General features: G+C 36.1%; 3 protein-coding genes across 3 annotated transcripts; 1 reads left to right on the forward strand and 2 right to left on the reverse strand.

Annotated features, from left to right (window-relative positions):
* Positions 1–432: 432 nt before the first annotated feature.
* Positions 433–1,035, forward strand: LOC132191021 (glycine-rich cell wall structural protein 2-like). The gene has a single exon (XM_059606039.1). It carries the CDS (start codon positions 433–435, stop codon positions 1,033–1,035), a length of 603 nt encoding a protein of 200 aa, XP_059462022.1.
* Positions 1,036–1,789: 754 nt separating this feature from the next.
* Positions 1,790–5,321, reverse strand: LOC132189410 (acyl-CoA-binding domain-containing protein 3-like). The gene is made up of 5 exons (XM_059604152.1): positions 4,355–5,321; positions 3,365–3,470; positions 3,165–3,262; positions 3,003–3,069; positions 1,790–2,066 (listed from the first exon to the last, which is right to left on the reverse strand). The coding sequence occupies exons 1-5, from the start codon at positions 5,134–5,136 to the stop codon at positions 2,055–2,057; spliced, it is 1,065 nt and encodes a 354-aa protein (XP_059460135.1). The 5' UTR covers positions 5,137–5,321; the 3' UTR covers positions 1,790–2,054.
* A 3,466-nt stretch (positions 5,322–8,787) lies between these two features.
* LOC132190170 (uncharacterized protein At2g23090-like) lies at positions 8,788–10,824 on the reverse strand. The gene is made up of 3 exons (XM_059605072.1): positions 10,619–10,824; positions 10,423–10,463; positions 8,788–9,199 (listed from the first exon to the last, which is right to left on the reverse strand). Exons 1-3 carry the CDS (start codon positions 10,689–10,691, stop codon positions 9,080–9,082), a joined length of 234 nt encoding a protein of 77 aa, XP_059461055.1. The 5' UTR covers positions 10,692–10,824; the 3' UTR covers positions 8,788–9,079.
* Between the last annotated feature and the right edge of the window lie 1,667 nt (positions 10,825–12,491).

The following is a 12,491-nucleotide window of genomic DNA, read 5'->3' on the forward strand; positions in this document are numbered from 1 at the left end:
ATAGATCCAATTTGCGAATACCTTGGCTCCTATTCTCAAAAGAGTTAATTTTTTTGCTGAATACCTAATATCCAAACCTAACACGTATCAGCTGCACCTTTGCCCCCCATTGAATCATGCAAATCGCTCTTACCACCAAGAATCAGTTCACACTTTACGTGGGCATGCCCTCCTGAATCTGCTGCAATGGAGCTCCTACATAATTTAAGTCTTTAAGAGCAACCCTGTTTGTATATATAATGTATTCCTTTACAATTAGGATCCCATCTCAAGCTATTTCGGCTGCATGAGCACTAATCTTTGATTCCATTTTTTGTTATCAATCCAAGAGAAATAGCAACAATAATACTGATAATAATCCAGTTTACTTCCCTTTTGATATCTTTTATCGTTCTTTGTGAGAGTGAAGTTGCATTTCGAGTGAGGGGAGCCATGGGAAAAAATATTGGGGTTTCATGGAGTTTCAGCTTCTTGGTTCTGGGACTCTTTTGCTACTTACTGGTTGGTGCTACTGGAGAAGAAATGTTCTTGGACGGCAAGAGACATGAAATGAGCAATGGGCTACATAGCAGTAGGTCTAGAGAACAGGCTGGCCATCTAGGCCTTACAGCTGGTGGTTATGATGGAGGATATGGTGGCGGTTATGGGAATGGGGATGGAAAAGGCCATGGTGGTGGTGGTGGATATGGGAATGGGGATGGAAAAGGCAATGGTGGAGGTGGTGGTTATGGGTGGGGTGGAGGTGGTAGTGGCGGAGGGTTTGGCGGTGGTGGGGGCTCAGGCTATGACAATGGTAGGGGTCGAGGTGGAGGGTTTGGATCAGGTGGCGGGTTTGGTAGTGGATGGGGCAATGGTGGCCCTGGTTCAGGTGGGAGTGGTGGCTTTGGGTCCGGGGGCGGTATTGGCTCGGGTTCAGGAGGGGGTGGAGGAGGAGGATTTGGCTCAAGCCCCGGCTCAGGGTACGGTGGTGGGGGTGCCGGTTTTGGTAGAGGTCATGGTGGGGGATCCTACGTTAAGCCTCCAGGAAGAAAGTAGCGTTGTTTAAGAGGATAATAAGGATGACTTTTCTCCAGGTTATAATGTTTTCAACCTCAAAAATTTAAGAGGGAAAACTGTCTCAATTATGTTTTTGAGTTCGCCGTCCAAAGCTTTAGCTATATCATGTAATAAACCAAGTAACTTGCTCATAATTTCCTAATATCTGTGCCTTTATATATCAATGGAAAATCTGATTAGAGAGAGCCTCTTTGCAGAATCAAAGACTCGATAATTTGTTGCCAGTTAATTTTCCAACCGGTTGTGGAAGTTATTTGCAATAAGACGCTTGTGTAATGAATGAATGAATGATAAGGTCTCAGAAAGATAAACACGCTAAGCAACCTTTTTATTAGATCTTTTAATACTACACTAAACCCACCTTGGTTCATGCACAACAAAGGTGATTACCCAAGCAGGTCATTAGATCTTTTAATTGCATGTTGAATAAACTTAACTATTCATCATATATTTATATAACTCAACTACTCAAGTTTGACAAAAACAATTATGTTTTTCGTTCAACCTTCTTATACACATTTGTGAAACACTCCCCTTGGACATTCCTTTACGTAATTCAAAAGTCCATTAAGTAATGCCAGAGTCGAGGACAACAACTTTGAAAATCAGTAATCAGAAGAAAAGAACCAAAAAAAAGGAGGGTATTACAGCGGAAATCAGCCAAGAAAAAACTTCTATGTAAAACCAATGGATCATATCTTGACTTCTATGTAAAATCAATAAATCAGCCAGGTAATGAATTTGGGATCTCCAGGTAAATTATATATATATATATTCATTCACAGCCTTATGCACAATACATACATAACGAGTCTTTATAACAACACACATGATGATGATCTTAGGACACATAAATGATAGGGTAAACAGCACAAGAACCTCTCATACTTGGAAGCGTGTTTTAGAACTTGGTGATAAGAATCAGTCCTGCTTCTAGTCAAGCAAATCCAGGAGAATGGCCCCTGTGGTTGGGGAGATCAATAAACAGAGCAACTCTGTCATTCTTTGGCCTGAAAGTTTCACACTAGACTATGTTATATGTAGTCATATGATTTGGATTATTAAAATAAAACTGCACAGCATAGCTCATCCACAAAGGTCAGAAACTGGGTGATTTAGAAAGGGGCATATGCTGGGACACTTTAAGAGCCAGCCCAAGGGACAAATCAATGCAAATTTGATACCGGAGGATGAATTATGAACTGACAACTGCAAGGCTAGAAAAACTACACAAGTCAAGAAAACAATTGAGCAAGACTTGGGGCATATGAGAAATACTTCAAACCCCTATCTACTTGCAACAATTTAATCCAAATAAACATTCTGCTTAATCATTGATGCAGTAATTAATTAAAATGGTAGGTTGTCCTTCATTTAGCTCATTTGATTACAAGCCAAAAATGTACATGGGGACCAAGTTTCTAAAGAAGCACAAGAAACATAAAAGCTGTGTTGCTTTTGATATAATTGTTCATTATCTAGAAAATGCCAAGTTAAGATTAAAATAAAAAACAAAGATGGCCTCTATTTTTCAACATAGAAAGCCAATAAACGATGATATTACTTATCCTCGCAATTGTCAATTTAAAAGCTTCACTACATGCAAGGATTAGTTATTTTGCCTTCTATCAGGCTAAGTTCTAAAGCATACAAAAAGAGAAATGGAAGGCAGGAGGAGGGAGGGAGGTGGAACCTGAAATATCTCAAGCTAGAGGGACAGAGTTAAAAAAAAATATCTCAAATGCCTTGACTATTCATGTATAAGATAGCTGAAGACACCGGGGAGTATGACCACAAGTTGAACAAATCATGAAAAAATTTAATCCGAACTTTGGCTAGTACAAAATTTCATAATCATACTCTTAAAGGCTTTGTTATAATTATTATTGCAATTTTTCAGAATGTATTAACATACTAATGAAATATGAACATGTATGCAATCATACCCTGTCCTCAAAGTTTGAGCCCCCCATCTCATCACCTTCCTCGGCTACAGTCTTTGTATCTGGTTTCCTGCAAGGGGGAGAAGAATGTGCAAGACAACTTAAATACAATAAATAAATATGAGACATTTTAAACAGATGGAGGCATCAATTCTAGTAGACTACCTTTCATCAATATAACTAGGTTGATGGGAAAATGTGGTTAAGTCTGGAGCATCAGTACTGGATATTCCGGTTTCTAGGGATTCAGGTTTCACGTCTCCCTATAAAAAGATATATATCCAACTAACTTGAGCCAAACATTCTTGATGCGAGCATCATTGAAGAATCCAGAAAGACACAGTGATCAACAGCAAAAGACTTACAGCAAGTTTGTCTTCCATCCACCCAGGAACTCTTTCTGAGAGAAGCTTGATATACTGATCCATTGCCACCTCCGGACTCATTTGCCCCAGCCTTTGCCAAGCATTCCTTGCACAACGTAACCAGTGCCCTCGATCACTCACACATAGCAGCTTTCAACCCTGTTATCGTAACTAGCAATCAAACTATACCGTGTAATTTGGTTAGGGTAGTCCCTTGAGTGTTTTCTACATTCAGATTTTTGCTAAGTTTGCAAAAGTTTTCTAGTAAAAGATTTTACAAGTGCCATTGTGTCAGCCTATGTTTGAGAACTGAAGGAAATGTAACTGACCTTGTACAATTTGCTTGGAAAACTAATTGGTGAGATGTTCAAAGAGAGGAAAAGATGTGTAGGACTGAGCCAAAACACGACTAGGTAAGAATTATTGGAAAGGAACGCATATAACCGATCCTTAAAATGGTGGAAGGCCATGATATCTTCTCGAATTCACCAATTGAATACATAAAGCCCATTATGAACTAGAGAACCATTTTTTCTCCTTTTTCACTTCAGCTTCACAGCCTTGTGAACTAGTTATACAAAAAAGCCATATTATCTTCTTGGGTTCATCATTTTCAGTTTATCACGCTAATTGCAGATTATGGTGTTTCCTTCTGTATCTCGTTTCTTATTTTATTATTCTATTCATTTACTTAAATTAATTGAGACAAGTGTTTTTCAAAGTCTCCAATGGTTGATTCACTTATTTCATCTCCCCAATGCAATTGCTCTATAGGCTGCCTAACCAAATTAATTAATTTCCTTCATTTTTTTGTTTCTTTGCCTAATCAATTTCTATTGTTTTCAGAGAATTCAACTCATTATCGACCTCAGTCAAGCATTTTCTATAGGTTAAGTCAACTCAACAAGCATAGAGACCAATCAACATCTACGCAAAGCAAATCCAATTTAGAAAGCAACAAAGAAAAGAAAGCAGAGGAAAGTTTAGAACCATTTAGCACGGGCGGAGAGCTTGAGAGCCATAGGCTGAGGCTCGTGGCAAGGCCCTTCGGTGGCGATCTTGTGAAGCCCATACAAGTCCATCTGCACATCATTCCCAACACCAGCCATTGCCAAGCGACCCTCCGTATCCCCTGGCGACTCAAGAACAAAATTGGCAGCCGCCGCGAAATCCTTCTCCAATTCACTCCTCTCAATCCCCTCCCAATCATCCTCGTCGCTATCCAGACCGACCTCCTTTTCTTCATTTCTTTCCTCTACTTCACTCACCACAGCCCCAATAATCTCCTCAGATTGCCCAACAACTTCGTTCTCTATCGCCAATTCCACGCCCAATCTATTCTCCAAGCTCTCTTTTACGGCTACAGGAATAACAGGATCCTCTAGCGCAACAAATTCGTCATCTGCCGCCGATTCTACGCCGACTCTGTTCTCTGAGCTCTCTTTTACTGCTACAGAATCCTCAACGTTTTCCCCCGGTGACTTCTCGGGCAACCCAACGATCTCCCCGTCCTGAAGAACGGGTTCGCCTCGAAATTCGTTGACCTTTCCCGGAGCTTCTTCTTCGACGAGTTCTTGGACCTTCGTCTCGCTTTCGAGACCCTGAACCGTCAATCTTTCCCCGAATTGTAGGTCCTCCATGACGATCATCCCTTCAGAAGCATTCGGACGGCCAGCGTCGGTGGCCATAGCCATGGAAACGAGCTTAGCAACAAGGAAAGAGAGGAAAAGAGCAAGAGAGGCTGTGACAAAGAACTCCTGCACAAGCTCCATTGTTCTTTCAAGTCCAAAACCTAGCAGTCCTAGTAGAAACAGAGAGAGCAAGACAAAGCTTAGAAGATGGTTGTGAAGAAGGAGAAAAACACGGCGACGATGATGATCATCAAACAAGGAAAGGAAAAGGCGGAGGAGAGAGAGCGAGAGAGAGAGAGAGAGGAAGGGATACTTGCAGAGGAGGAGCAAAGAATATTCGGCTTTTGTTTATGCTTTGGGCTATGTGACTGTTGTGGGTCCCTCTGTATTCTCGTCAACTTTTACTCTGTTCAAGTCTCCGGGCGGATTGTAGTTGTAGGTGTACGTACGCTTGTAGGCTTTTGCCTGTTCTTCAAATTTGTCTCAAGTCTTCCTTGTATTTGCCATTTGGTGGATAGAAATTAATTTTTCTGTTGAAAATTACGCTTCAAGATGAAGGGATGAGAAATTATATGTAGGATTGTTATTTATTTTAGCAATTCCAACAATAAATATAACCGATTTTTAAGAGATTTATCTCTTCACCTGTCTTATTAAACTTTATTATTTACTTTTCTTTAGTAATGTTATAAGTCTTTTTGGAGTCATTCAAAATATGATGTGATTTTTAAAATTACCATTGAATTTAATATTTAATTTATTAACTTTTGATCTATTGATGATTTTAAAAATCACATTATATTTTAGATGGCTCTACCAAAATTCTAAGAAGAATTATAACATTACTATTGTTTTTTTCCCCTTTTTGACATATTCGCACAAAAAAAAGGAAAGCAAAAATCAAACCAATAACAGCATGTATATTGTAGTTTAATCAACGGTCAAGATTAAATTTTAAAATTGACTTATTTTTAAAATCTTTTAATGGGAGAGATAAAATGAAAAGAGATTTTGAAAAATTCAATCTTAATCATTGATTAAACTATAACATAAATACTCATATTTTAATGGCAACATATAAGTCAAATCCAACCTTTTTTTTTTTCATGGAAAGTGATTTTCAACCAACTCTTTGAAAACATTTAATGTCTAAAATTCTAAATTACTGCAGATTCAAATGCCTCTTATAATACTGTCTTTTATTTGTTGCTCAAATTAATAAGAATGGAAAAAACAAAACAAAAAAAAAAAAAAATTGCTCAAATCTCTATCAGAAAAGGAAGCGAGCGAGGAGAGAAGGCAAAAGCGCACAAGTGGTCAATTCCAACTAGGAACTGACTCCGCGACGGTTTAAAGCTATCATATTAGTTACCTGTCTCTATGGACGGTCATGTGCGTTTGCGTCACGCTCTTTTTTAACGTTATCCGCGACAGGACACGTGTTTTTAGTTGACAGGTTAAATCAAGAGCCATGATGAGAATCTCGTCTAGGTGATATTGTGACGGCGGTGACTGCAAAAGGCATCGCTTTTTGGTACTTTTTTGCTTTGTTTTCTGTTTTGGCAACAGACAGGGTGAGTCGATAATAGTAGGTAGGTGGAGATAGGGCTTGGGCTCATGTGGCCTTCTTTGTAATCTACTCGTTGGATTTCCTACTCGACTTTGGATAAATACAACTACAAGCCACGACTTGTTGTATAATGCTCAAACCTCCATTATTTCTGGAATTTTTGGCTAGGTGGCAAAAAATTATAAGCCATATCTGTAATTGCTATTGTCTCACCTACTGATGGGACATGTAGCATTTTGCCATTTAGAACTTTTTTAAGTTAAAAAAAAATTTTTTATTGCACTATAATATTTTTCTTTTTGAAATTCATCCGAAAAAAATAAAACCTAATGGTTGAAATTTATAAATTATAAGTGTGCTAAGGGTTAAGATTGAATCTCAAAGTTAACTTACTTTGAAAAGCTTTTAATAAAAGAGAGAAGATGAAAAAAAAATTTGAGAGATTTAATCTTGACCGTTGCTTAAATTACAGTATGCATGCTGAATCCATAAAGCACCACTCTATTGTATAATGGAGCAATCATTAAGACCGGTGGTTGGTTCATAAATTTCGAGATAATTTTTGTGTTATTAGATAAATACTAAGATATAAATTTAACTCTTACAATAAAAATCTATTGAGTTCTCATTTTTTAGGCCCACTCTATTGTATAATGGAGCAATCATTAAGACCGGTGGTTGGTTCATAAATTTCGAGATAATTTTCGTGTTATTAGATAAATACTAAGATATAAATTTAACTCTTACAATAAAAATCTATTGAGTTCTCATTGTTTAGGCATTTTTTGTTATTGGTTTCCAGCGGATAGGTGGAAAGTACGCCCACATAAAGGAGGCATATTGCTCATCCCTATCTTTTTTGCTATTAAAAAAAAAAAAAAAAAAAAGCTAAAAGACGTGTATTTAAGTAAAAAGAGAATATCTTTTTCTTTTCTCTATAAAAAAGAAAATTCCTCTTCAATCAATTTTAATACGGGGGGATTCTAGGTGCAATCCACTCAAGGAATCAGGTTGGTCCTGAGAAGTTAAGGATTTGTTCTAGGGTGTGATGGCAACTATGGCTACAAAAGTCTTATAAATAATCTAGAATTAGTGGAATTCAGCTTAGATAATGTGCCTAACTTGGGCGGATGTCTATATACATGTAGCTTGCTTCGTGCCTGGGCCTTATCTCAAGACCTGGATCCTAATTAATAGGATGTGGACCCACAACCGTAGTGTTTGAATACCCATCCACCACTGTTGTTGCAATGAATCTCAAGTATAGGAAGATGTCCGTCAAATAGATATTTTTTTATTTTGACCATCTTTTTTAATATATATATAACGGAAAATAAATTATTTTTCGAAGTAGGAAGCTTATGAATTTTTCTTCTAGAAATTACGGAAAATAAATTACTTTTAGAAATTACTGCTAACCATTCATTTTATGGTTAGCTGTTTGATGGAAAGTTGGTTTGCTTTTTGAGTGTTTGATATATATGAGTAATGATATAAGATTGACTAGTTTTTTTAAATCTTCTCAAATATGACGTGCCTTTTAAAATTATTATTGAATTTAATATGGTGCTAACCATTCATTTTTATGGTTAACTGTTTGATGGAAAGTTGGTTTGCTTTTTGAGTGTTTGATATATATAAGTAATGACATAAGGAGGACTAGTTTTTTTAAACTTCTCAAATATGACGTGCCTTTTAAAATTACTATTGAATTTAATAGGATCATTATGTAATTTTAATCTATTGGTAATTTTAAATATCACATTATATTTAGGAGGACTCCAGTTTTCCTTATATCTTTACTCGATATATAGATACTAAAAATAAAAAGTAGGGGTAAAAAAGTGGGCGGTAAGTCCGCTAACTGCTTATGCAATTACAGTTAGCGGATTTAGGTTTAGAAAAACCACTAACCATTTATATATATATATAAAGCAATACATGAAACGACGTCATTTTGTTTTAATTATTTTTTTTATTTTTATAATTTATTCTTTTAAAAAATGGTTATTAGAGTTATTAACTGTATAGGCAGTTAGTCGAGGCGATTAGCAAATTTTACTAACTGCTTAGGTGGTTACAGTCAACAGTTTTGGTCGTTAACTGCTTACTGCAACTGCCTCATTACCCTACCGAAAAGAGAGAGGCTTGGTTGTGCCATGCCTTATAAGTTTCAATGAGGTAGTGTTCAAGCTGGCAGTTGCTGCCCGGAATATAAAACAGAACCAATTGGGTGTTTCAATGCAAGGACCACAAATAGAAGTAATGTAAAGGTTAAAAAAACAACAATACAAGGAATTCCACTAATTTTTTTGATTTCCATAAACATATGCAAAGCTTCATGTTATTGGGATTTTAGTTTAAAGCTCGTGGAAGACGATCCTACCGACTTTGTGGCTACTCCTCTGGACTCTGGAGTGATTCTTTTGCATAATCTTTAAACCTAATAACAATAAGATATTAGAGATGAAGCTTTGTACCCATGTCTACAAGTACTTTCTCCTCGGTATTATTTCATTTCTTAAGATGAGGAAAACATGCAGAAACATCAGATTTGGGGTGTTTTGCTTCTGCATGTTCCCTACACTTCACCTCTGTTGTGGTGCATATGAAAGTCTGCATGCACACCTTGCACTGCAATCAAAACCAGCCATGGATCAGAAACAGAAACTGAACTTGAAAGAGTGTAAAATGGGTTCTCTCTAGATTTAGTCACCTTTAAAAGCTTCAGGGTCAAAAATGCTACATCAATGATCAATGGATTCGTTACCGTTGTATCAAAATCGTCATGTTGTTAAAGACATAGGGTATCCGCTGATTTGTTGAACAGAGTATAGAAAATTCAGATTTCTACTTATAATCAGTTAATCACCAATGTAATCGAATGATAAGGACTCTGAGCACAACCCTAAAGTTTTTGTTATGAAGCAAAAGTCAAATTTATGTTTTTGTGTCAATAAACCCAAACTAATTGGAATTAATGCCAGAATAATAAGAACAAGAACAAAACCAGAACTAGTAGATGGAAAGGGTATATCCAATTCTTTTTTCTTTTTGGGTAAAAGGTCCAATTTGGAGAAACAGGCTAGTTTGGTAATACTTTGTTTTTTCCTTTTTGATTTTGTATGGAGTTATCTCACATCCGTTGTGAAAGGGGCTGGTGGTCAATTTATAAGTATGAGTGAAAGCTTCATCTCTTGACCTAATTTTTAGGGTTGAGAGGGGCTCAAGACCACCCAACATTAGTATCAGAGCCCAAGTTCAACCAATAAGTTTTGGCCCAATAGTTTACCGGAGAAATGGATTGTCTCTGCTCCAATCTATGGTTCGATATGTGAGAGAAAATTGTTGGGATTATTCCACATCAGTTGTAGATGGGACTAGTGGTCGGTTTATAAGTGTGAGAGAAAGCTTCACCTCTTGACCTAGCTTTTGCAGTAGTGACCCAACACCACTCAACACTAGTTTATAATTTTTAGTGTTTTATGTGTTGAGCAGTTTGTTAATGTTTTTTTTTTTTTTTTTTTTTGCTAAAAAGCAAAAATCAGTCCTAAAAAGCATCAGCAAGCAGGATAAAGGGGCAAGAGATCCAGTTTATGCCCTTATTCCACATGCACCTCACCAAGAACACCTTTCTATGGTGCATGAATCACTTCTCAGGGGAGTGATATAATAAAAATTATAAATTTCTTATCAGCTTAGATTTTCGGGACCATGGTTAATATATCATATTATCATAAACATAACAAAAATCACAACGAGAAATGAAGTCCTCTAAGAAGATTCTAAACCAGAATATAGGCAAATCCCAATTTTTAGCATCTACTTGGAATGCATAATAAGCCTATAGAATTTACCTGGATCGTCATGGCCTTCTTGTTCGATTCAAGCTGACTTCCTGTGCAGAGATCGGACCAATTATTAAATCAAATTACAATGAAAAAGAAAATTTAGTCATGGGGTTTTAGTTAATTCGGACCAGACTAAAACTAACTAGGATCAGTACCTTTGACAAAACTGTGAAAACATTAATAATTTTTTTGTTCCTGTTACCTTTGGCAGCTTTTTGCTTCTCCATGTTCCTCTCACGCGCCGTCTTGGACTTCTGACCGTTGCCTCCCCCCATTTCTAGTTCTTCTTCTTCTTCTTCTTTAGAGCAGAAGCTATGGCATTAAAGGAAAAAGATAGTAGCAGTGTTATCTTTGAAACAACCAGGAAATTTCGGAGGCGAACGCCTTATATATGAATAATGAATCCGACCCCACCGAAAGACATTGGGATCCAGGAAAGAAAGCAAATTGAGTGAAATATATATATATATATATATATATATATATATATATATATATTAAAAAAAAAAAAAAAAGGAATGAAAGGACAAACGTTTGAACTTGGATGGGACGGTCGTTTACTTTAATGTAATTAGATGGGTTTTTTTTTTATTTTTTATTTTATTTTTTTTTTTAAGCAAAGATGTTAGGTCGGAAAGATTAATTGTGGCTATTTTACTTGAACGTGACCATAGTAGCACTTACTTATCCGCTAGGAGTCGCGTAAGAAGGGCCTAGACGGTGAGAACCGCAGATGTTCTTTCAAGTCCGACTAAGCCATAACCTGATCCAACTCCACTAAAGCATCAATGAAAATTCAAGATGGCTAATATTAGCTAAGCATATGTGGAAGTATATGGTGGATTGATTATCATCATCTTATCCATTGATGATGGTGATGATTTTGGTTTAAACAAAATGGATTACGACTTGAAAGTCAATGTGACCTAAACATCTCTTAATCTTTAACCCCATGCCCATGACGCGGATGGAGTATGTACCATACATAGTGCTAATAAGTTCCCACAAGAAACATACAGCTGGACCTCACTTTAATTCGTGGTCGTGGTATTAATCCTTCAAAATTAGTATACAAGGGGTGCACCCTAACGACTTGCACCGACAACCGCAAATAAATGGTCGAAAGAAAGCAAATTACTACGTTTTTTTACGTGTAAATCTTGACATTATGGATGTGTTCGATAGCATTTTTTTTAAGAGGTATTTTGCTGTGTCTTTAGCATTGTTGTGATATAAAAATAAAAGTAGTTTTAAATTTTTATTTTTATTTATTTTTAATGTTGAGTTTAAAGTTGTTTGTTAATGTTAAAAAAATTATAAACGTTGAAATGTTCATTTGAACAAACTTGGAATTCGTTCGAAAAGTGCCACATGGAGCAGTTGTGAGAACAGACGATCAAAATTTGATATGTTAGGTTTGTTCAAATGAACAAAGGTTCACATGTGTTCATTCGATTGAACCCAATTTTTAGGCACACATCCAAAGGTTCAAAAACTTAGAAAACAAAAGGAGAAATTCATTTACCCTTGGTTCGGCAGAGAGAGAGAGACCTGTAAAGAGCTTGGAGAAAGAATATACTGATCAAAATTTTAATTTCTGAATATAGAAGTTTTAATTTTGGAGATTAAGACTAAATTATAATATTTTATATAAACAATAATAATTTTAGAAGAATTTAAGAAATTATGTAGATATTTGTAGAAAAATAATTGGACGATCTCTTCTAATGGGTTTAGACAGCCAGTATTCCATCCCTGCATTTTTTACACATACTTGTGAGTATATTTGGTAATTGTTTTAAAAATATGTTTTTTAATCCTGGTTTGAAAAAAGTTTTTTGACCTGATATAAAGGTGATAAGTGTTTTTTTATTGGGTCCACAATTGAAAAGTGTTTTTGTTTTATGAAAAGTATTTTATGTTTCCAATTATTTGTTATTAGCTTGGTGATTTTTTTTTTTTTTTTTTTTTTTTCTGAAAACAGAAAAGTAGCTTTTTTAATAGTGTATTATATACCACATTAATATCCTACCACAATCTCATTATGCTATGTTGCAGTGCCAATTCACCATTGA

Source organism: Corylus avellana, chromosome ca8 (genome assembly GCF_901000735.1).
Source record: "Corylus avellana chromosome ca8, CavTom2PMs-1.0".
NCBI classification, from domain to species: Eukaryota; Viridiplantae; Streptophyta; class Magnoliopsida; order Fagales; family Betulaceae; genus Corylus; species Corylus avellana.